At 53.1% G+C, this 23,476-nt stretch overlaps 9 protein-coding genes across 9 annotated transcripts; 3 read left to right on the forward strand and 6 right to left on the reverse strand.

Moving 5' to 3' along the window:
- Positions 1-403: 403 nt before the first annotated feature.
- On the reverse strand, positions 404-2,232 carry KVR01_002825 (uncharacterized protein; the record flags this gene model as incomplete). Its single annotated transcript, XM_044785455.1, has 5 exons — positions 404-1,038; positions 1,106-1,407; positions 1,477-1,544; positions 1,599-1,845; positions 1,976-2,232. 5 exons carry the CDS (start codon positions 2,230-2,232, stop codon positions 404-406), a joined length of 1,509 nt encoding a protein of 502 aa, XP_044647840.1.
- Positions 2,233-3,273: 1,041 nt separating this feature from the next.
- On the forward strand, positions 3,274-4,983 carry KVR01_002801 (uncharacterized protein; the record flags this gene model as incomplete). The annotated part of the gene is made up of 2 exons (XM_044790905.1): positions 3,274-3,489; positions 3,520-4,983. The coding sequence occupies 2 exons, from the start codon at positions 3,274-3,276 to the stop codon at positions 4,981-4,983; spliced, it is 1,680 nt and encodes a 559-aa protein (XP_044647816.1).
- Positions 4,984-5,127: 144 nt separating this feature from the next.
- On the reverse strand, positions 5,128-7,425 carry KVR01_003611 (uncharacterized protein). Its single transcript, XM_044785211.1, has 6 exons — positions 7,268-7,425; positions 6,891-7,200; positions 6,627-6,833; positions 6,420-6,521; positions 5,998-6,356; positions 5,128-5,866 (listed from the first exon to the last, which is right to left on the reverse strand). The coding sequence occupies exons 2-6, from the start codon at positions 6,906-6,908 to the stop codon at positions 5,392-5,394; spliced, it is 1,161 nt and encodes a 386-aa protein (XP_044648626.1). The 5' UTR covers positions 6,909-7,200; positions 7,268-7,425; the 3' UTR covers positions 5,128-5,391.
- Positions 7,426-8,203: 778 nt separating this feature from the next.
- On the reverse strand, positions 8,204-9,495 carry KVR01_003641 (uncharacterized protein; the record flags this gene model as incomplete). Its single annotated transcript, XM_044789957.1, has 5 exons — positions 8,204-8,423; positions 8,469-8,529; positions 8,603-8,748; positions 9,104-9,159; positions 9,478-9,495. The coding sequence occupies 5 exons, from the start codon at positions 9,493-9,495 to the stop codon at positions 8,204-8,206; spliced, it is 501 nt and encodes a 166-aa protein (XP_044648656.1).
- Positions 9,496-11,557: 2,062 nt separating this feature from the next.
- KVR01_002713 (uncharacterized protein) lies at positions 11,558-13,861 on the forward strand (the record flags this gene model as incomplete). The annotated part of the gene is made up of 1 exon (XM_044792273.1): positions 11,558-13,861. One exon carries the CDS (start codon positions 11,558-11,560, stop codon positions 13,547-13,549), a length of 1,992 nt encoding a protein of 663 aa, XP_044647728.1. The 3' UTR covers positions 13,550-13,861.
- Positions 13,862-14,059: 198 nt separating this feature from the next.
- On the forward strand, positions 14,060-15,919 carry KVR01_003443 (uncharacterized protein). Its single transcript, XM_044794724.1, has 3 exons — positions 14,060-14,335; positions 14,401-15,050; positions 15,131-15,919. The coding sequence occupies exons 2-3, from the start codon at positions 14,580-14,582 to the stop codon at positions 15,434-15,436; spliced, it is 777 nt and encodes a 258-aa protein (XP_044648458.1). The 5' UTR covers positions 14,060-14,335; positions 14,401-14,579; the 3' UTR covers positions 15,437-15,919.
- On the reverse strand, positions 15,524-17,784 carry KVR01_003658 (uncharacterized protein; the record flags this gene model as incomplete). Its single annotated transcript, XM_044784583.1, has 2 exons — positions 17,317-17,784; positions 15,524-17,222 (listed from the first exon to the last, which is right to left on the reverse strand). The coding sequence occupies exons 1-2, from the start codon at positions 17,514-17,516 to the stop codon at positions 15,524-15,526; spliced, it is 1,899 nt and encodes a 632-aa protein (XP_044648673.1). The 5' UTR covers positions 17,517-17,784.
- A 606-nt stretch (positions 17,785-18,390) lies between these two features.
- On the reverse strand, positions 18,391-20,349 carry KVR01_003573 (cleavage polyadenylation factor subunit CLP1). Its single transcript, XM_044786991.1, has 3 exons — positions 20,072-20,349; positions 18,878-19,952; positions 18,391-18,814 (listed from the first exon to the last, which is right to left on the reverse strand). The coding sequence occupies exons 1-3, from the start codon at positions 20,105-20,107 to the stop codon at positions 18,546-18,548; spliced, it is 1,380 nt and encodes a 459-aa protein (XP_044648588.1). The 5' UTR covers positions 20,108-20,349; the 3' UTR covers positions 18,391-18,545.
- A 322-nt stretch (positions 20,350-20,671) lies between these two features.
- On the reverse strand, positions 20,672-23,215 carry KVR01_002300 (inositol polyphosphate multikinase). The gene is made up of 2 exons (XM_044795001.1): positions 22,481-23,215; positions 20,672-22,389 (listed from the first exon to the last, which is right to left on the reverse strand). Exons 1-2 carry the CDS (start codon positions 22,573-22,575, stop codon positions 21,201-21,203), a joined length of 1,284 nt encoding a protein of 427 aa, XP_044647315.1. The 5' UTR covers positions 22,576-23,215; the 3' UTR covers positions 20,672-21,200.
- Positions 23,216-23,476: the final 261 nt, after the last annotated feature.

The raw sequence follows: 23,476 nt of genomic DNA on the forward strand, positions 1-23,476 counted from the left end.
TGATGGGCCACTGCTGGCGTCTGGCGGGCATAAAATCCAGATGTGAGGCAAAAACCTCGAGTGTAAGTGTGCTGCGCTCATTACATTTTGCTAGACTGTGTCGCCTGTAGCTCGATCACTTGCTGATCGCGAATGTGTGCGGGGGTACCTAGGTAGACACGTACTTTTCCTAGCCAACGAGGTTGAGAAACTGTCGAAGAAAACGCAGTGCGATACATATAACTATTGTTATCGGCATCGTGTTCTTTCCAAGCGCTGGGTCTTGAGTGCTTACCACCGTATGAAGGCGCCATGTATGTCCTCGGACGTATACGGAATAGAAGCGAAACCACACATAGGACCCCTATACTTAGATTTTGTAGACGAGCTGTGGCCTAGCAGACGACGCAAATAAAGAAACGTCTCATGAACTCCTCACAGCCACCTCGCGATCGTATCTCAAAACGCTCTGACACAAAACCTCTGCGCCCAAGGCACAGTCCTCGGCACTCGTCCACTCCTCGGGGTGGTGAGAAATGCCATTCCTGCTCGGCACGAAGATCATAGAAGTCGGACACCTCTGACTTGTGTAGACACTGTCGTGCCCGGCCCCGCTCGTCATGTCCCGGAAGAGGCCATCGTCGCGCAGGACCGACTTCGCAGCCGCCCTCACCGCAGCTATGCAGTCCTGGTGGAACAGCACAGCGGGGCTGTTGAAGTCTGTCCTCCAGGTGACGGAGAGCGGCAGCCCTTCCTCCCTGCCCTGCGCGGGGTCCCCGCCTTCGCCGTCGACAGCACCCCGCTGGGCGAGGGTCGCGAAGTCGCGCTTCAGCTCCGACTCGACGGCCTCGACGGCTGCGTCGGCGGCGGCTCGTATGTCGAGACTAAAGCGGACGTTGCCCGGGACCGTGTTGACGCTGCCGGGGGACAGGGTCAGGATGCCCGTCGAGGCGAGCGCCGAGTGTTTTGCCGCGATGCGGTTGGAGTGGGTTATCAGCCTCGACGCGAGGAGCAGGGCGTCGGCGCGGGCGGAGAAGGGAGTAGTGCCTGTGTGGGATGCTTTGGTGGTGGGTGAGCCGTCATGGTCCACTTGAGTAGAATCGGGGCAATCAGCCCTGGAGCTCACCTCGTCCCTCGACGTCGATGGTGAACCATTTGTACGCCTGCACCCCTTGCACCACCCCAATCTTTTGTTTCTGGGCTTCCAAGATCGGGCCCTGCTCGATATGGAGCTCAAAATGGGCGGTCATTGGTGTTGAGCGGTAGCTCGCAGGCATGTCGCCCAGATACCCAATCCGCTCCAGTTCCGACCGCATCGTCGCGGTGCCGCCGCCGACCTCCTGGAGGTTGTGTGCCCGCTCAAGGGGGATCTCTTCGGCCCACACGCCCGAGGAGCTCATCGACATGGGGAACCTCGCTCCCTCCTCGCTGCAATGGTGTCAGCGATTTGAAGCCGGGAGACCTCGAGCCACGTTTGAGCATGCCCAGGTGGCTTACTTGGTCCAGTTGACTACACCAATCGGATACTCTGTCTCGACGTCGTGATCACGGAGCAAGTTCAGCATCTGCAGAGAGCACACTCAGCTTCGAATGTTCCACCCAGTCATACGGAAACGTACTTCAATGCCTGCATGGATGCCCAAGATTCCATCATACCGGCCAGCAGCAGGTTGGGTGTCGAGATGCGAGCCCGCAAATATGGGCGCAACGTCCTTCCTCCGCCCCGGCCTGACGGCAAAGATGTTCCCCATTGCATCAACAGTGACGGAACAACCGAGGGACGCCGCTGTTTCCACAAACCAGTCGCGAGCTAGTTTGTCCGCGTCTGACAGCGCAAGACGCGCCATGCCCGTCTCAGTCGGCTCACTGGGTGTGGATAGGAACATGTCAGCCTTGAGTCTCTTTCGATGCATGTGGGCAGCCACCAATGTCATGAGAGCTCGACCCGTCCTTCCAGCTTGATCTAAACAGGTCTGCAACAGGTGGAAATTCTTGCCTTCCCCATCTGAGGCCGGTGCCAAACTTGCAGGTGTGGTGAAGGGTGTCCATCAACCTCCGCCCATCGACCTTGACAGCAGCCAGGTCAGATTCTTTCATGTCGGCCGTCCTGATCCAACTCGGCTTTGAAACGCTGAAGGTCCTCTTCGACAGAACGTAACATGTCGTCGCCGGTGCTGCCCTGAAGATGGGTCGACCATGCATACTGCGCCAACACACGCCCCTGATTCCTGCCGCAGGATGTCGACCGAGCATGGTGTTATGACTTGGACCTGAACAAGGCCACTTCAGCTTCCGGCGATGACGGCCAAAAGGACGAGTCTTCCTTTGGGTTCACTGCTGATTGCAGAAGTTACTTAGACAGCCCGTCGTCGCTCGGAAGCGGGGTTGTCGCCCAGGTGCCGCCCCTGACGGCGCTCGGCGCTCGCAGCGGCACACTGCCGAGATAAGGACCGGACATTGGGAGCACTCTTGTTTGCCGGGCCGTGCTGTCTCTCGTCTTCCAACGTTCCGGTTCATCACTTCGAGCCCTCATCACAGATGACTACGGTTGCCTAAGGATATCGACAGGATGCAGGGAAACCCTTCCCTTGCAGATCGTATCGAAAACTCCCAGCATATTATCTAGGTACAGCATCGCCGGCCCCTGTCGGTTGACTTTGTAGATGATTAACTGCGTCTTCACTGAGCTCATGCCATGTGCCTACATATGTGTGGTCTTGAAGCTGCATTACAAATCCTTGACTGGCGCGTCACCCTTCTTTTTGCCTGTTCCATTAGTGCGCCCCTTCTCCCTGCCTGCTTCGAACTATGGTACTTCGGGGCTATCCATGATCTTGGCGGCTTTGTCTGCCTGGAGCTTCTTGATGGCCACACCGATTCCCTCGTTCGAGTGGTCCTTCTCATCTGCCTGGTGTCTATCGTGCTTGACCTGTATGAAGTCATCTACGTGCAGGCGTGGCTGCACCCTATCGTGCCTGCCACAGGTTGCCTAAGTAAAAAGAGAAGAAAGGAAGGTTGCCCCTCAGGCCTCAGGGCAAGAGGTAATGGTGTAGCAGTCTTGTCTTACCGATGAGGGCACCTGCAGGGACTCCTGCGGGTCCCACCTGCCACCCTTGGCTCTACTGTAAGCTGATGGGTAGTCGGAAATTCGAGCTGACAGCAGGCAGGAAAACAATTCCTTCGAACAAGCACACGCCGAAGCCCATCATCCTGAGTCGATTCCAAAAGGCCGCATTTGACACTCAACATCTGTACCAAACACTTATTACAGCAAGTCCTTTTCAAAACCTCAAAATGTATCTCATCAGTCTCGCTGCTCTCGTGCTGCTGATGTTGGCCTCCATTGCTCACGAGCTGGCCCCCTACCAATGGAGGCACCAATGCCCACAGCTCGGTCCTCTTTTCCCTGGTCCTCGTAACCTCAACGAGAACAACAAAGTTTCCGGGCTCGATGAATACCTCAAATCAAAGGAATTCTTCAACACCTCCGTGGCTCGCTTATCTGGAGCGGTAAAAATTGACACTGTCAGTCAGGACTAGTGGTCTGAGTTGCCTGGCAATGATCCTGTCTGGACGCAAATGGGGAAGTTTCGCGACTACCTAAGGGAAACTTTTCCATCAACCCATCGTTACCTGGATCTTGAGAATATCAACGAGCATGGTCTTTTATACACATGGAAGGGAAACAATCCATCGCTCAAGCCAACTCTGCTCCTGGCTCACCAGGACGTTGTACCGGTGCCTGACGACACGATCCTCGAATGGACGCATCACCCTTTCAGCGGCGATTTCGACGAAACGTACGTCTGGGGTAGAGGTGCGTTCGACTGCAAGACCACACTCATCGCGATCATGTCAACTGTTGAGGAATTGCTCAAGGTTGGCTGGAAGCCCCAAAGAACACTGATACTCGCGTTTGGCTTCGATGAGGAGATATCCGGATTCCAAGGAGCCATGAAAATAGCTCAACGTCTCGAGGAGCAATATGGGAGGGACGGGATAGCCTTGCTCATCGATGAAGGCCCTGGTATACAGCATCACGTGGGAACTGGCACAACCTGTGCCACTCCGGCGTTATCCGAGAAAGGCAGCTTCAACGCCAACATTTCTGTTCACATGACTTCCGGTCACAGCTCATCCTCAGATGGTCACAATTCCATCACCGTGATGTCTGCTCTGATCGGCAAAATCCATGCTACTCAATTGCCTGCCGAACTTCAAACGGATGATATTTTCCTGCAATCTGTTTTCTGCGCAGGGCAGCACGTTCCTAGTTTGCCACCGTCTGTTATCGGCCACATCCAACGAATCGACCAGAATGAGTCAGTCATAAACGACATTCTCCAGAATAAGTCAGCCATGAAAGAAATTCCCCAGAACATCAGGATTCTGCAGCCATTTTTGAAACCACTTGTTGGAAACAAACGGACTGTGGCAAAAGTCGAAGGTGGGGTCAAAGTGAACATGGTTCCAGAACGGACGACATTGTCAATCAATCATCGCCTGCTACTAGGGACCTCTGTTAAGGAAGCCAAGAGTGCTCTCGAGAAGATCGTCAAGAAACACATTGAAAATATCAATGAAGTCGAGGGAGGAACCAATCTCACCTTTCGCGGCTGGTCTGAGGAAGAGACTGTGAATTCGATCAAGTTGACTGCGTTTCCTGGAGAACTAGAGGCCTCGCCAACCACGCCTTTCGCCGTTGATGGCCAGACTCCATACGGTGTCCTCCAGGCAACAATCCGAAGTTTGTACGATGACCAGAACTTGACATTTGTGGCTCCAATACCACTGCCCGCAAACACCGACTCTCGCCACTACTGGAACCTCACGCAACACATCTTTCGTTTCAGCCCAGGGCATGACATGACGGATCCAACAGATAACTACATTGGAAGCGGAATACACAACACCAACGAGCGTGTCAATGTTCTCGGACATGTCAACGGCGTGAGATGGTTCTCATTGTTCATACAGAACATGGACAACGCAGACTTGATATAAAATCATTACTCGCACAGACGACTTCCACAAGTTGGTTGGGTCAGAAAGACGATCAAACCTGAAATTCCACGACTGATAATTAGCCGGTAGAAAGTTTGAATTGAATTCCTGGTATTACTTCCAAGGTTGTGATGATATGTGATTGTTTGTAGACTTCCTCGCCAGTTTTACTGTGTTGCAATTGGACCTCGAGGCATCACAAGCTCCGAGAATATGCGAACAGACACAGAAATCTGCTAGAGACCGTGAATTAGTGATGAAGGAAATTCGGGGACCAGTACGCGACAAAATCTGTAGTGACTCTTAAGTAGTGATAGATTGTCCTCGATGAGACCTAACGAGAATGCCGACATGCAAGCAAGACAGCACAGACCAGGTATCTTCACTGCTCTTACAATTCTCCATGCCTCAAGCCGGAACCCCCATATCTTGTGCTTTCGCTTCGACCAATCTCTTGTGGCTTTCTGAACTACCATTATATGCTTCGGCAAGGTACAATGGTTCCTGCGCATGGCCTTCAGCAGTGTATTCGCTGTGGACGGAGACTTCATTTCGCACACCAATAGTGCCCAGCTCGTTTGACTCTGTCGGTGCCGACCAGTTCGTCCTTTTCGAGACTCGACTCGAGGTACCGGTACCCTGGCCGGAGGACTTGGCGCCCTTGCTGCCGCCGCCGTAGAAGCTGCTCGAGATTGATTGCCATCCTCTTGACACCATCCTTGCAAGAGGTCTCAGTGCAAGCACGGAGCTAGCAAATATCGATAGCCCGTGCTCTGTAAAGGCCCATAACATGGTCAAATACCATATGGTGAGGTCGTCGTTGCTTCGTGGGTGGAATGTTTCGTAATGAATCTGAAGCTTCATGATCGCCGCCACGGCAGCACTGGTGATGTAGCTTGCATTAGTGATTGATCCCAATTGGGAGTGAATTTTTGGCAGCAGGTTTGGCAATTTGATATGGAATGGACAGAGGAAGGAACTTTAGCAGTTAGACAAATATCCAACCAGACTTACAGGAGTCCGACACTGAACAGTCCGACCACGCTCACTTTGAGAGCCTTTGATATTTGCACATTCCATAGAATGTAAATAGGCAATAGAACATGGAAGACGTCGTAAATGACATAGGACGAATCCTGTGCGTAGAAGGTATTTGCGCACACTGTCATGCTGATTGCATATGGGCTGAGCCTCATACAGCCGAGCGAGATCACCAAAGTTGTGGCCAGATTCCATAGAACGCATGTGACAATGTCTATGATGATGATTGTTCGAACCGCCGGACGGCTGTCCAGACGAAATAGTACCAATGCGACGCTTATCTTGACCACTCCGGATATCACGAAGCAGACGACGTTTTTCACAAAGTCGTACTAGAATAGAAGTCGGCTTAGGAACCATTCATTTGGGGCAAAATTCCAGGACGAACTACTCACCCTCGTAGTTGCAGGATCATTGAGCCACGGCTTATCCTCGGATGAGTCCACCTGACTTTCCATAGATAGTATGCAGAGGGCCGCAAGTACTATCATCAGTACCTAGAAAACGTCGTGCTTCATTAGCTGTGTCCATCATAGGAAAATACCCCAAGGTGGCAAGGAGGCCGGGCGTTGCTGCCTACGCCAGGAAATTAAGAAACTCACGTATGAAATGACGAGGGAAACATCATCCCACCCGAACGCTCCTTTTGTGAGCCTGGTTCTAACAAACACACGGAGTCCGACGGTGGTTGTGCAAAGTGCACTAAAGAATATCAAAACGCCGAGGAACTGGTCGTGCAAGTAGAAGCCCATGCTGAGTTTGATGCGCGCCTGATAGCGCCGGGCTCTGAGGGTGGGGAGTAAACGATGCTACACAAGAATCGCCGTTGGCTCTCGGGTGCACACCTGGGCAAATTGGATACATACAAGGGCTGACAAGACCATGGGGAAGCAGAGTTCGAAAGCGATCGGGAAACTCAGTCATCAGAGCCCCGGCAGGGCCATTTGCTATATATCAGCCGGCGATCCAATTATGACTGCACTTACATCACTTTCCTCACACCCTCAGCGCCGCCTTTGTCAGGGCCAAGGGCTGGAGCTAGAGCCTTTCCTCAGGAGAAGAGAGGACTTTTTGGACGGAACGGCGCGGACCACGGTTAAGGGAGGACAACAGTAGTCGACACTCACCTCGGACTCTGGTCGTTACAGTGGTTTCCATTAATACTAGAGTGGAGCACTGAACATTGAGAATGCGTCTCAGTGGTTTATTTTGGTTGCGGGATGGTGTGGTCGTGTCAGCTTACTGCGTCTTGATCGGTTGTTCTAATTGCCCATCAGGGGGAAACTCCGGCCGCTTGGTATGTCACAGCATGCAAGCGTTGTTTGGCAGTCGTACGCCAACCCTTCTGGGCAAATCACATCCACACGATCCCAAGGTGTGTGCAAGCTGTGCGGAGAAAAGGAACGTGGGCCTGCTGGGAAGCTTACACCGACCCACAATTGGATGGAATACTCTAGTCTGGTCTCATCTACCGGTTATGTCCAGTGACCTAGCGGATCTGCTGGAGCATGTGTATTTGGACGTATGCAGGTTTGAGGGGAACTGATTTAGCAGGTTCGAGTTCTCGATTTGACGGAAATGTCCGGTAAAAGTCGCATGGCTGATTTGCTAGATGTTGAGATATCGGTCATTTTTCTGTAGAGACAAGTGACAAGGAACAGGTCTCATATGACGGGGGATATGCGACAGATATCTCGCCACGAAATTACATGGGTGGTCTTCTGGACATCCACCGAATGCTCCAGTGTGGCCGGATCAATCAAACCGGACCTCAGGAGTAAAGACGGTGTGAAGTGGCGGGAGCGTGACACGAAGCCCAGAGGAAAATGGATGCACACACAACCTCTGGCTGTGAGTTTGACAATACACTTAGGTATACGGACCTAGCCAAAGTTTTCAACTGTTTCAAAAAAAAAATCCAGAGCTTCTTTCTCGAATGCAGTCCCACCGGCTACTTCAGCAAATGTAATCTTCAAGTTCTACACAAGCGTTGAAAGCGCAATGCGCAGGCTCATTGTAAGCGAGATTCCTGCCCGAGCATGAACACTTAGGTACCTAGGTATGCACATCAGAACCAACTTAGCCACTTATGATGGGCTTCTAGTCACTCATCGGACTTCTCATACCAGCCAGGAAGGGGAGATACGACGCCTTGTCGGTCCCCTTGGGCGCCCACCGCTCAGGTATAAACTAATGTGCCCCCAGCCAATCGCAGGTCTCTTTGAATGTTGTGTACAAGCACTAGGAAGTTTGTATTCCCTGAGATGTGGACTTGCTTGATCAGCAGACCTGCCGCTAGGTCCTCACGGGACCCGGCAACAAGAACTGTTGGCTTCAGCTGAAGTGTCTCGGCGACGATGATCCAAAAATGTGACGATTTACTTTTTCTCGTACCCCTACTGCCGTGCCGGCCCCGGTCATTCATAGCTTGTGGAGCTGCTTACGCAGCTTTGTCTGTACTCCCACACTTTTGCAGAGACAGAGAACGGAGCATTTGGCAACGTGCTCGATGTTGTATCACCATGCAAGGGCTCGAGTTAGCAGGACATCTTCCAACTTTGCCACTGGTTTATGGAACGGTCCACCAATCTGTCAGCCAGTAGAAACAGTCTGAAGTCATTCTGAAGGGCTTCAGGGGTTGGGGCTGCAGAGAGGTCCTTGTCATGTACCGCCTTGACCAACCAGGATACGATGTCGCTCGGAAAATTCTCATTGTTCCACGACCTTTGATGGCCCGCAGATCAGTAATAGTCCAGAACACCAATGTGACGTTGGTCCACGCAGGAGATGGTTACATTCTGTTTAGCACGGATCTCGCCCGCGTGAAAGGCCGAAAATTCAAAGTAGATGTGTGGAATTGGAAGGCAGGTGAGAATGTTCATCAACCATGGTACAGGCCCAAGACCCCCAAGGCCTTGATATGCTTATGAATTGGCATGATGGCTGGATGCTCGCTACCAGTCAATCACGAGATTACCTACCTAGGTAGGTACCAAAATCCCCAAATTCACCGATGAAGCCGAAACTGTAGAACATGGCCCACTTCGTGATGATGATAGATCACCTGCTGCATTATTGCATTCGTCCCCCCAGGATATCCGCCTTGGCTTTGACACATTCTAATTGACATTTGAACTCGCAAGGACTGCATATCGTTAGCCAATAATGGTACGTCCTGCTTTCAATGCCACATCATTTTGATAGCAAAACCTCGGTCCCAGGCTCTTCGTCGACTTTGGTGTCGTGTCAAATTGCGCACATTGTCTAGTGAAAACTCCACCTGCATCATCTTCTCGCTGGGCATGCCAGATTCACTTCAGTCGTAGTGTTCCGGGACCCTATATCTCAGTGACAGCCGAAGCACGAAAGATAACTAGCGATTTCACGCGGCCCTGTAATCGGTCATCTTACGTCACACTGCACCCCATAAGTGTCCTGTAGCTGAAACTTTGCACCATGCTTCGACTGCATCTTTTGAATCGGCTGCTCGTGAGTTTGTGTGCCTACCTAGGTATCGGTACCGGACGTCTTCTGAATCTGTGGAACAGTGACCTGTAAACGCCGGTGCTAATAAAATAACTCGGGTTGAAAACCTACCTGGATGAAGGTCGACTTCACAATTCCTTGTCTTCAAACCCCGAGAACACTATCGCCACTGATAGAGACATTATCGGCAAAAATTCCAGGTAATAAAAAATAGACCTTTCGAGTTTGAAAGTCTGAATAGAGACGTGTAGCAAGACTCTGAGTAATGCCGCTCCAATGAGGGCATACCGAATTGGCAGTAGCCACGTCGTGGAGTAAGCTTTGTTCCATATTTCAAAAGCGGTCCATTATAATGATCCGAGTGATTCACGTCAGTACTGACTACTCCGCTCTGATGGAACAGCATCAAGCTAAGGAAGATAGAACAGAGCCGACGGTCAAAGAAGTCGCGTGTCAATCGTTTTATGCAGTCAGATCGTTACACCTCTTGATGCGGTGGAGTCATGGACTCGCAAAAATTGACAAAATGACAGCTCCGATTTGCATAAGCCGTACTTCAACATGAAGAGTAGCTATTCAGAGCCCTTGGGGTGGACAATTACGTGAAAGATTCGTAGCATCAGAGAGCAAACCCTTCTTGAAAAGGGCGTCCTACGTGCCAGGACCACGGTCGAGGTTGGACTCCGGTATTCGCTTTGTGTGACGGTACGGGCTTATTTACCGCTGGATTTCTAAGATGGGGGACTTGGAAATAGGGTCTTTTGGCCGAGCGGTCTGTTACGCAGCAGTCAATGGGTAAAGCCGTCTCACTCTGGGCTTTGGGCTCATCTTCAATTTATGGTAGAAACGACTTGGACAGGAGCAGTGATTTTCATTCGTTCAGCCATGATATACAAACAAGTTTACCTTTAAAACACACTCTCCTCTCGTCAATATTCTTCCGCAGGAAGGCTGTAGAATTCTATTAGGTCTCAACTCGGTATTATTGCTACCCTCTAGGCGGTATAGCGTCAAACACTTTAGCTTAATGTTAGTAGTACTGGGGCTATAACAATGTTCCCTGTGAGTATATCCTGTGTTATAATCGTTGCTATTCCGTTCAATTTTGACTTCTATGACCAGCCGTGGACACTTGTTTACAAGCCTATCTTATGCGTATGGTGCCACAGCCGAAGATCTAGCATCATGCCGTGTGCAGATGTTTGCATGGCCAGATCTGGTATGTTCTGCCTACTTTGGAACAATCTTTAACGGCAGTTAACCAATCATTCAGGGTAACTTGAAATGGTTGGACGGTCATTCATCCAGTCACAAAGCTACAAAATGATGTTGTGTGTTCCTGGGAATATGCAGGTCTTGTTACTGTAACACAAACCTGGAAAGACTTTTGATGCTATTGGGTTGGAAAGGACAGTTAGTCTGTCCAAAAATTTCATGAGAAAGGACCGGGTGGATGCTTGCTTATCCATGGTGTTTGCGCTTGCAGCGTTGCCCTCCCGTCCAAACCGTTTTAATGAGCTGCCTGGCACGTTCAACAGGTTGAGTTGGAATCCCTAGCTCGGTCTGTCATATACCAAGAATCCATGCCTTGAGGTGTGGATGCATCCATTTTCCTCTTGGCTCACTGTTTGATACCTCCGTGAAACCATCTGCCCCAATCGGAACATATGGTATCCTCCTTATCAGAGAATGTGTACACATGAGATAAATGGGAACCCGCATGATGAAAGATTGCTGTGAAAACGATCTGAGACAATGTTTCATGATTTCTTTGACGAGGAAACGCATTGTGACGTACATTGAGAATTCTGTTTGCTGTATGTAAGTCGTCTTCACCCGACCTTCAGATAATTTTTACATGGTGGGAAATTACACTAGCCTCCGAACAAGGAGAAAACCGGTCCATAACTCCATCAAAGCTACCATAATTCTTCGAGAACTCTCCCCTGCCAAGGGATTCTCTCAGCACCTTAACTCTGCGAAGCATTTATCAAATCGTGATTCAGGGACACCGCACCGAATCCAATTGCCGAACAGTGTTGCAAAGATGTCAGCAAGCGAGGACAAACCGGTGATAGTCGGCATATATGGTGTTTCCGGATGCGGGAAAACAACACTTGTTGAACGTCTGAAGACGACTCTCGGCGAGAAAGACTTTTCGTTCTTCGATGGCTCTCAAATTCTCAGCTCCCTGGTACGCGGAGGGCTAGCCGCCTTCAAGCAGAAGCTTGACTCCGAAAAGGCTGTCTACCGTGAAATTGCCATTCAACACATCGCAGCAAAATGCCAGTCAGACCAGACAGTGGGTATTGTCGCTGGACACCTCACTCTCTGGACCGGAAATGGCGCCCTGGCGATACACACGCAGGCCGATCTCGACACATACACTCACATTTTGTACCTTGACACACCCCCTGAAACCATTTTCGAGTATCGCCTGAATGACAACAAGCGGGACCGCCCGGACATGAGTGTGGAAGACTTGCGCCGGTGGCAGTGGAACGAGAAGTCGAGAGCAAAGACTTTGTGTCGCCAGCATGGCATCATGTTTATCAACCTGCGGCTTCCTTTGGAGCCTGGTATGTCCCGTGCCTTAAATCTGATGCGAGACATTCGAGATCACTCTGAGCAGGAAAACCTGCGACGAGCACTCGCCAGGCTCGACGATATCGTGGCCCCTTTGTCGAACAAGATCGAGACTATCCTAGTCTTGGACGCAGACAGGACTTTAGCGCCCCTGGATACTGGAGCAAGGTTCTGGGGCGAGCATCTGAAGATGGGCGAAGATGGAAGCAACAGACTGAAGCAGTTTTTTGGCCATTCAGTTTGGGGCTATTCGTACAAGGCTTTCCGGCAAGCTGCATGGCTTTATGAAGAAATCCCGGAACCTGAATTTGAGCGACTTTGCCAAGTCATTGCTGAGGAAGTCAACTTGCACCCTGAACTAGCAGATCTTCTTCACTCTGGGGGGAAATTGAGGCATATCAGAGCCGTGGTCGTGACTTGTGGGATCAAGCGCATCTGGGAAGTGGTTTTGCAACGTGTACAGTCTTCGGCCCACGTCGACATCATCGGGGGTGGGCGGATTTCAGACAGCTTCGTTGTCACACCAGAGGTCAAGGCAGCAGTTGTCGAGCGCCTCCGCAAGCACTATGGAGTGCAAGTCTATGCCTTTGGCGACAGCGAGGTGGACATACCGATGTTGAGGGCAGCCGATCGCGCTTACGTTGTGACAGGAGACGTCGAGACCAGGAGCAAGAGCATGGATCAAGCCTTGCTGAATGCTATCAGCAGTGGTCTCTGCCCGAGACAGATACTCTTGCCCCCCGGCTCACGCCCCAGACTGGCCGAAGGCGTGGTTCCGATTGTCGAAATGAACGCCGCCTTCTTCCACGACATACTTGCCCGACGATCGAATGATCCACAGCTCGGCCGCGTCCACGCAACTGGCTCAGCGGCAGCGAAAATTCTCATGACGCCAATGAGAGACGCGGGCGTCGCTGGCCCAGGCTTGCGAGAGGCACATCGAAATGCAGGTTGGTGGATCGCAACACAACATGTATCAGAGATGATCGGATGCGAGGAGATCAAGATTCCTCACGTACAGAATCACCAGACTGAGGGGTACCGACTCCGCGGTGAAGACAAGACGACCATTGTTGCCTTGATGCGAGGGGGCGAGCCGATGGCCTTGGGCGTGAGCGAGGCCTTCCCAGCCGCCGTGTTCGTCCATGCGAAAACCCGGGACGATCTGACGGAGCAGTACATCAGAGGTCAGAGCACTATCCTTCTTGTGGATTCTGTTGTGAACAGTGGAAAGACCATTGTTGGTTTCATCGAGCACATTCGGAGCATCGAGAAGAGCGTGCGCATTGTGGTCGTTGCCGGCGTCATCCAGGCCAAGTTCTTTACCAACCCCGTGGCCCAGGCCGATCGGAATGTCGGCTTGGTCGCGATGCGCCTCTCCGAGAATGAGTTCAAAGGAAAGGGGCAGACAGACACTGGAAACCGATTGTTCAACACCACACAGTTGGACTAGACGCGCGAGCTGCTCCGGAGTGCCGCGACTCGGGAAGAAGTCTATGTATTTAGCACAGATAGTGTATGGTCGGAAGCCTCAGCCCTCGAGCTGTCTCTTGGAACAAAAGTGCGCCCGTCGACATGGTGGTTGCTCAATGACCGGCGTCTGGGTCTTCTGTTGCGTAGCTCGGTTACTATCTCACGTCATCGGCCCAAAGGGAAAGTTTCCGTGATATTTGCGTCACAAATTAAGCCTTCACATGCCTAGAAACCGAGAGGTGAGTGCGAGACAAGTCCACCTGCCCACTATTACTGAGGTGGGCACCTGGGCACCTGGGCAGCTGCGGCGCAGGAGGATGATAGGATCTTGGAGTGGCGGCTGACGTTGCGAGGGTTAGGGAGCAGCAGAGGTACTGCAGTGTACCTAAAGGAGGTACTGCAAGCGCATGCGCAATCAGCCACCCGCATGCAAGCAAGCCTCGCCTCCACTACACGTACGACAAGATATGGACTTCCAAGTTACACTGACAATATGTCCATGGCTCACAGTGAGTCTCTTACTGCGAGGCCCCCCACCGAGGCCCCTATGAAGCCCTCAGCACTACCGACGGAAAGCTCCATTTAGATGGCGCTTGCCGGGGCCTCCGAGAACGGCGGCGGCTGTGACCACCAAACCGAGGCGCTTATCGCGACTACGAGTCAAGATGGACGTCACACACATAGGTATCACTTGCTCTCCCTTGTCCTCGCCCGCTTGTCCACACGAGCAAACACCCCAAAGCTGCCATCGTCTGCATATATATATGTGTGTGTGTGTTCGAGTGTGTGGGTGTGTACGTGTGTGTATAAACTCACCGAATACGCCCCCAGAACACTGCTTTTTCCAAACTTGGCCACCCTTGAGCTTGCTTGAAATTCAAGGCTTCATTCACTCAAGCTGAAACTCGCCTTACCCCTTGTCGAGAGCCGCCCGTCTCCTGGCGCCGAGCTTGAATATATCATCCTATATACATACACGCTTGAGTCCGAAATCTCCTGCACGCGCAAACATGGGATCGACGGCCGCGAGAACCCCCGTCCGCCTTGCAATCCTTGAGGCAGACACCCCCGTGCCCAATGCAAACGCCAAGTACCACGGCTACAGGGGCGTCTTCACTGACCTCTTCCGACGTGCCGTCGCCCCGGAGCCGCTCGAGGTTCACTTGGACATCACCGGCTACGACGTCGTCAACGAGCCGGACAACTACCCTGACCTGGAGTCTCTCGACGCCGTCCTGATCAGCGGGTCCAAGCACTCCGCATACCTGGACGACGAGTGGATCGTCAAGCTGGTGGCCTTCACGCGCAAGGCCCTGGCCACCAACGGGAGGGTCAAGGTGGTGGGCGTCTGCTTTGGCCACCAGATCGTCGGGCGGGCCCTCGGCGTCAAGGTCGACCGCAACGACAAGGGCTGGGAGGTCAGTGTGACCGAGGTCAGATTGAGTGAGACGGGGAGGGCCGTGTTTGGGTCCGACACCCTGGTAAGGCGCCAACAGCGAACAGCGTGCCACCCGGCTCAACGTGGTCCTATCAATCTCCATACACTAATCCAGTATCGCAGAAAATACACCAGATGCACCGTGACATCGTCTTCTCAAATCCCGAGGGTGCGCAGAACCTGGGCGAGAACGACATCTGTGCCAACCAGGGCTTCCTCCTCCCGGGCAAGGCCATCACGGTGCAAGGGCACCCAGAGTTTACGGGCGAGATCATAAGCGAGATCCTTGAGCTGCGCCACGACACAAAGGTCTTTACTGACGACGTGTACTCGTCGGGCGTGGACAGGGCAAATATCGATCACGACGGTGTCATGATAGCACAAGCCTTCTTGCGGTTCATACAGGGCCAAGAAGCCGTCAAGGCCTAGAGGTCGAAAATTAATAGTAATCATTGTAACGTATCTCAACCATGTTACACACTAAGCAAACATGACGTCCTCAAAGGCACGACACGTTTAATTGGTCTGCGTGCTGCGCCGTTTCCCGAGCATGTTATGCTCTGGCCCCTCATCAATCTTGACCTTGCCATCTTGACTTCCTACCTCGTCACTGTTCAGCTCAACATCCCACCAGTTTCTAGACACAGATGCCTGAGACGTTCCCCCTGGACTGAACCTGCTGGCTCGCTGCTCCCGCTCCATCTCCTCCTCCCTCCTCAGCCTCGCCCTCGATCCCTCGTGGAACATCTCCTCCCTCGTCCTGCCAATCTCATTCCTCGAGTCAAAGCTAAAGCCATTAATGAAGCTGCCCATGTTCTCGAAGAAGCCGCCCTGCATATATCTCCACGGCTTCTCGCGCGCGCAAAACACAATCGAATCTGCCAATCCCTGTACGCACAGCGAGACAAGGCTAGCCACTGAGACCCAATAAGGCCCCTGAAAATGATCTTTGTCGAACCCAATCACATCGCTGATGAGAGGGAATATCCAGATACATGCATATACTGTCGGGTATACGAATAAGAGGCGTAGCTGGCGGCGTATCCTGTCCCTGTCGCGCGAGACTCCGTCAGATGCAAGCATTTCACAGTCGAGTGAGGCTGTAACAGTGTTCCGCCTCGGTGCGGTCTCGTTTTGCTGACTGGGTCCTTGCTGCAGGATCGTAAAGATGTGCATCTGAGCGCCTCTCAAGATTCTGCTTCTGCCGATGTTGAGGTTTTCGTCTTTGGACAGCTCTTCGTCTTCTTCCATAGCTATGGATATTGGGCGACGATAGCATTCGGGCAATTTGGGGCATAAAGGGACGAACGACCGCGATGCAAGACTCGAGACCTTTCCACTCGGTGACGGCGGGGGTCTTGTTGGGTGTAGCCCGTGCTCTATGCCTCCGTTTCCTATCACCCGTTCCTGGTCAACTGTCCTTGGGGACACCAAGCCCGAAGCAGGAGTGGGCTCTCTGACTCCAGCCTCCCAGTCCAAACCCTCCCATGGCCAGGCCTTTGGTCGTGCTGAGCTCACACTAAGCCGTTCCAGCCTTGATCGCAGTGAATTTCGAAACCCGGTGCTCTCGTCATCCTGGAAAAGTCGACTTTCTTCGTACAAGCTCCCATTGGTAGGAACTCTGAAGGAAATTCGCCTGGATTCATGTTGTGAAGGGATCAAACCATGGCAGATGAGAGGCGGTGTGTCCGGGGTTTGCCTCTCTCGACGGCTCATGGGAATTGGCACATGTTGTCTGCTGAAACGTCTCATCTTTGTGCGTATGTATGCGTAAGAAGCACCGTACATGAAGATGATCAAGATCACGTTGATGTATCGTGGAATCCAGGAAAGAGACATGCGGCCCCACCATGGATTTCTAGGCAAGTAGCAGTACTGACCCGTATCCACGTAGGCTGGGAACCTTGTGAGAAATGCCAACGAAGCCATCAGCATGGGGAAAATAGCGTAAAAGGCAAAGGCGAGATATCTATAAGGATAAATGCTACTTTCGCCCGTCACTCTGTTCGATCGAAAGATGTAGACGGCCCAATGAAGCGCGATCAGAAACACGGCGGCGTCGGACGCCTCGATGCCTAAGGCGAAGAAGAAGCCGCTGACTTGGCAAAATGTTGTTGCAGAGTCCGTTGACAGTGAGTTCGCAATGGTGATGCAGGAGTAGATAACGAGCCACAGGGACCTGACGAGGTCACTGGATATCAACAGAATGATCAGGCTGAAGCCCAAGTCAGCCTTCGCCCAGGTCACAAGTAGAGCACGCTCAATATGCAAGGTCAGATAAGTAACGGACCCAAACCATGCTGACTTACTCATGACGAAAACTTCGGCGCATTCGGACAAGCCAGTACATCGACAGAGATCCGGCAAGGAGACTGCCAGACGACAAGACGAGTGAGATTATCTTCAGACTCCTAGCCTCGGGCCAGTCGACTCCAGACTCGGGTGTCGATATAGTCTCCGGTCTGGCAGACCTCGTGTGTGCTGCCAGGGTCGCCAACCACCTCTGCATGGTTGCAGATTCTCATCCTACGCTGCCCGTAAACGTAACGAGCCCATGAGATGGGTGTCGTGTTAGAGGATGAAGTGGTCTCCGCTTGTTGTATGCACCTCCGTGCTCTTGATTTGAAGTTGCAAGAAGCCGGCAATCAGAATACGGCAACGCGCCCCGTGCTGTGTTGTGATAATCCGGGGTGCTCCTGCTCGTCCATCTCCGTCGAATTAATTGACACCACTCCGAAGATGAGGAAGCAACGAGCTGCGCAACACCCGGCTTTTTCTAAACTGTTTCTAGCAACCGCACGACTCAAGCAACGAATGTCCAGGCTCAGTCATACGCGATAGGGAAAAAGCAAAGACGAGGCAGTATGATCATCTTGCTGCAAAAGCAGAAGTTGGCGTCAGGCGAGGACGCCGCCTCTACAGTCGATTTAATGATTCACACCTTCTTCATATGTAACGCATCACAGGGGTAATTAGCGCTTGGGTCTAATGACATTTCAGGCTGCCCTAATGAAACAGCGAGGTAGGCCCAGACTGTGGCTTCATCCGCGAGGGCCTCATTAGTCAAAGAGCCTTGTTGCTTCTGGCAAGAGTTGGGGGTTACTTCGCCACCCTTGCCCTGATCTGCATGCGCTGGGCGTCGCGGAGGGGAGCTGAGAGAAAGAAGCAAATCGCCTCCGCAAAAGTCCCGAGGTAAATGGCCACTGGGTCTATTTCTGATCTATCCAAAGCAGAACAGCTATGTGGTAGTAGTATTATGTGCTGATCAGATCGTGGGATTTATCAATGGTGTGAGAACTTAAAAATGTCTGACGAAGCCATCAAAAATCATGAGCATCATTTTTTGTAAGCTGCGCCCGGAGCATAGCCTCAGCTGAAATCATGATTGGTACCTTGTACAATTCTTGAAGTCCTCTAATCGTCTATAGTACGAAAAAATGACGCCGTGAACGCCGGTCCCAATGCAGCCCAAACCGAGACGAGCCAGAAGGTGGCAAGTCTGTTGCCCCTGAAAAGCCAAACTGCGTGACAGACGTGCTCATCCCAAGAGATTGATATATTGCTCCGGCCAGTTCCCCCACAATAATGGCCGCTGGCCGAGCCTACCGCTCACAGGCGTGAGCATGCTCAGCTTTCTTCTATCCTTGACAACGTCCGAGATGTAGACAAATCCCAGCACCGACGCCGTCCGTATGCTTTCCGGAGAGTCACCGACCGAAGCGTTCATAACCGCCAGGGTCCAGTGGGACAGGGCTGGCGTAGGTTCGATCTTCTCAAGTCCTCGCCCTTCACTGCCATGCTCGTTCGCTGCTCGTTTCTGTCAGTACTGATTACACCAGAACAGAAGAGGGGGGGTGGGGCAAGACGCACGCTCGGGAATACGGTAGATAGCCACGGAATCAAAATCAACTTGCTGAGAAAAGGGACTCAAGGTCCTCTTGCTGTCCCCAAAGAAGTATTCCTTAATAGCAGCCTCTTGCATAAGCTTCATCCATCCCTCATCCCTCTCGACGACACCGTGAGACTGATCAAGCAATACCGACGCGATGGGCTCGCCCAGCGTCGTCTTCTCCCTAGCAAAGCGCTTCTGTAGCTCCGTATGTATCTTGGGTGAGCCCAGGACAACGACGATGTTGACAGAGAACTCGTCGATCACGTGGGTCAAGGCGTCCAAGGTCCCTGGTTCGATCTGGCCAGAGAATTCGATGCCTGGCGTGTCAATGATCATCCCAGAACTCTTTACGTCCCCATCGCCGCTCATGCGGGCGGTCGCGGCCCCAGCAAGCTTCGACACAAGCTCCTTGTACAGCTGGATATCGTCCGTCGCGTCCTGGCGACCATAATACTGTGCAATGGGCAGCTTCACGGGCACGCCAGACGGTCCACTGGTTGGGGTCCCACCCCACCCATTCGTCCCCTCACCATCCAAATCCATGATCGTGGCGTAGACGGCAGCGGTTAGTGTCCCTGGCAGACTCAGCATACCCTCATGCGGGTCCATGTTGGCCACCACCGGCTGCGCGCCAGACTTGACGGCGAGCGCCGCCAGCGTGCGCGCCAAGCTCGTCTTGCCGACACTGGGGGCGCCGGCGATCAGGACGCGCGGGCCTGTGGCGCTCCTCGCCCTGGCTTCTTTCCTCAGGCCGTCGAGCAGGAAGTGCAGGTTCAGGTACGAGACCTCGGGCGTCTCGTCGGGGCCGGCGTACTCGGCCAAATACTCGTCGAATTCGCCCGAGGGTTCGATGTCGAGCTCGCAGCCGCGCCAGGTCAGAATCTTTGACTTTATGCCGCGGAACTTGTAGGTAACGTTGAGGGCGAGCTCGGTGCCGTCGCGCTCGGCGGTGCCGGAGACGAGCCGCACGGCCACGGTGTTGTTATGGGGGATCTGGAAGCGCCATTCCCAGAAGGGCCGGAGGTTTATCTTGCGGGCGGAAGTGGTGGCTGCCTGTGTAGGTTTTGAGGAAGCAGTTAGCTAGCTGGCCAGCCTGTTTTCCGCAGGGCAGTCTGAGCTCCGCCCTGCCCTGCCAATTGGTGTTCTGGGGATGACAGTTCAGGCTGGCTTACCTTGATGGGCAGCTGCCCTAATCCAGGAATTGACATGGCGGAATGCTCATCCCCAAATATTCGACTGGTGATAAGGATAGGGCCGAGGATGGCAGCAGCTCAGCCTTGTCGGGTTCGACTCAAGGCGGGACGCGATTGTGGAGCTGCTGCTTGCGGCCCGCAGATATCGAGAGCTACCATGTACTCCGTACAGCAAAAGATCTGCCCCAAGCAAAATAGCCTAGCCTGGGCAAGTACCCAGGTACCACCTACCTTCCTACCTGCACAGCAGCTTTTGGGAAGTCGTTAGCTTCTGGGTGGGTAACAGCAGATTGCCACGGGCCAAGCCGAAGGCACTCCACACACCCACCCACTGAGAGATACCCCCACACCTGATGAGGCGCATCGCCCGGCTAGTGCAGCTCCCCTGAGCTGGGGGACGAGGCAACCAGACAGCGGCCCAATCCTGAGCCGGGATGCAGTCGAGAGGGTCCGTCGCTGGTGACGGAAGACTTGCAGGAAGACGTCATGTCCTTTTGACTTTTGATGGCCGCTACGGTTAAGGTATTCTACAAACCAGTCCAGATTTGCCTTTGATGGCTGTGCCGCAAACAAATAGGCGCAGCATGTGCCTGCAACATGGCAGAGCGTCTTGATAGTCTCGCACGCGTGCCCAGTTCGGGTTTACTCGGTGCCACGGTGGTCTAGAGGGTAGGTTTCAAATTTAGTTGCCTCCGCGTTGCGAACATTACTGGGAAGAAACATCAGGGTCCAGAATGCATGCGCTCCTGGAACCCACATCACTGCCACATGGCACACCACAGACACACACAGACACACACACATGTATATACCAGAGGGTTAACATGAGAAGCCAAGTTTATTGCAAGACCAAGAGGCCGCTGGGGCCCCTTTCCGAACGCCTGTTGTAAGTCAAGTAGGTACCGGTAAAGCTACTTGCGCGACAAGACCTTGTATGGGGTATTATGATGAATCGTCATGGACAACCAAGGTGGATCGAACAAGTTTCTTGCCGTATCCAGTCATGCCTGAACCCGTTGATGCTGCCCAGAACTCTTTTTCTCTTGCCCGAATATCATCAACACAAATGTCTACCGTGTAATGCCCGGAACGCCTATCCACACCCTCATCAAGATGACCGTCTCTGTTTCCGACTGGTCACCGGCTTTTCTGGGTCCCTTGACAACTCTTCGAAAATGTTGATCAAGCTTCGGACGCCCAGCAGAATATTTTCGTCGGGACCCTGCCCCGGGACGAAGGCAGCGTGTGCAAAGTCAATGAGCTTCAATCTCCAGATGTGCTGCTCGTCGGCATCCTCGTCGCTCTCAGACATCTCGCCGTACTGTTCTTGTGTGGGGAAGACCATCTCGCCCTCGTCGTCTAGGCCGATGCCACTATCGATTCGGTTCGTTGTCCGACCAGGCAGACAGTCTTCTTCCGTCTTGGCCTTCACAGAGGCGACGGTGCTCCGGCTCTGCTCATCTATCTCTGCCTTGAGCGCGGGGCCGTCGCCCTCGAAGATGAACAAAAGACTGGAAGAGTACATGCGGGTCTCTTCGTTCTCGAGGACCTCACGAACGTGCTTCAAGTCTCGCAGGAAAGCCTCTGCGACGGCTCTGGCATACTCGTCGTCGATCCCAGCCCTGCGGTTGTACAGAAAACTTCGGAACGCGTCAACAACATTGTCACAGTTGACATCTTTTCGGCCGTAGTCCTTGTCGTAGATGCGATAGTCCTCCTGGTCAAGATCCTCGGGATTGTCTGAGCCTTTGAAGATGCGCATGCCGGCGATTCGGAAGCCAAGCTCGCGGTGGGTCGTCTCGGCGCTGATCTTGTCAAACCTCCGCTTCTTCTCCAGTGGTGCGTCGTCAGCCCAAAGGCGTTTGCCCAGTTTGACGTCCACAATGTTGGGGCGCCTGAAACCATAAGCCGCATTGTCCAGCACAACCGCCTTGTCTGTCGGGATCTTCCTGCTGGCATTCGGTATCCAAGTCACATTTTCCACTGGTGCCGAGTCTTTTGCCCGGACCGGCGTCGGCGCTGGGGCGGCCATCTCGGCAAGTTCTGCCGTCTTCTCTGAGATCAGCTCGAGGACCTGCTCTTTCATCTCGGGAATGACATCTCCATCTACTACTGGCAGCTGCTCGGTGATGGAGTTGATATCGGTGGCGGCGTTCAAGGAGAGGCTGCCGACGAACTCGGGCACGATTTCCAGCATGCGCGAATGGTTCTGAGGCAAAGATTGATAGAAGTCGATTTCGGCCTGTGTGCATGGCTTTATGAACAGCTCGCCCTCGGTGTCGCAGAGCGTTCCATCACTTTGGGGACAAGAAGCTGTCAGCGGACGAAAGGGTTCGGGGGCCGGGGGGGACACGGGTCCTGAGCCCGTACAGGCTTGCGCAAACTTACTGTCCAGCGACCGCATAGTTGTACTCGACGAGTTCCGAGGGGTGAGGTATCTGCTTTTGCGAAAGTGGCATTCTGATGTGTGTCGTCCGTTGCATGTTGAGAGGCGCCCGTCTCAGGCAGGGAAACGGGTGGGAAAGAAAAAGTTGGCGACTATCAGTGCCTGAGTGTGGCGCATGTATTTGGGCGAGACGAGACGGGAAGCGGCGTTGGGGGGTAAGGGGTTTGAAAGGGGCCGCCAAAATTAATTAAGCTGTGGCGAGGGTCAATTTGCGAAGGCCGGGAGCCCAAACGGCACGTAGTTGTAGACAATGGCAACGGCAACGGCAACGGCAACGTGGTGTCCAGGTCGGATTCGGAGTCAGGTTGACGGAATGAGAAAATGGGCCGGGTCGAGGCGGAGCGTGCAGAAGAAGAGAGGATAAAAGAGAGAGGTAGTGCAAGGTATTGAAGAGAAGAGACACACAAGAGTCAAGGATGGAAAGAAAGGGGACGGATGAAGGAGTGAAAAGAGGGAAGACGAAGACGAGGATCGCAACCTTGGAGGGCTTAGATTGTGACGGAGCAACAAGTACGAGTACGTAGGTACAGCCTTCGCAGGCAAGCGTGTCCGAGGGGCGGTCATGGATCTGTGTCCGCAGGTGGTAGATTGTGACCGATGACTGGCCTTGATCAGCGACTTTTGGCCATGGACCCCGGGATGGGCTTTGCGGCCGTGCCCAAGGCGGAAGCAAAGGCGCACACGCCCAGACGGCCTTGGGTGCCAGGGTGCCTTCTACCGGTTCTTCCACTAGTAGTAGACTGCTGTGCCACCCGTGCAGCAGCCCATGCCCATGTACCTACTGTACGGCTGTACGGCTGTACGACTACCGAGTACCTGAGTAGGTACCTGGCTGCCTGGGTGCCTCCCAGTGTGCACGCCCAGCCGAAGCGAAATGGCGCTAGGAGCCAACGTGCCAAGCTGGCAGGGGTGCAGATCTTCTGACAGCTGCAGGTGAG

The sequence above is a fragment of the Diaporthe batatas genome (genome assembly GCF_019321695.1).
Source record: "Diaporthe batatas strain CRI 302-4 chromosome Unknown Contig00003, whole genome shotgun sequence".
NCBI classification, from domain to species: domain Eukaryota; kingdom Fungi; phylum Ascomycota; class Sordariomycetes; order Diaporthales; family Diaporthaceae; genus Diaporthe; species Diaporthe batatas.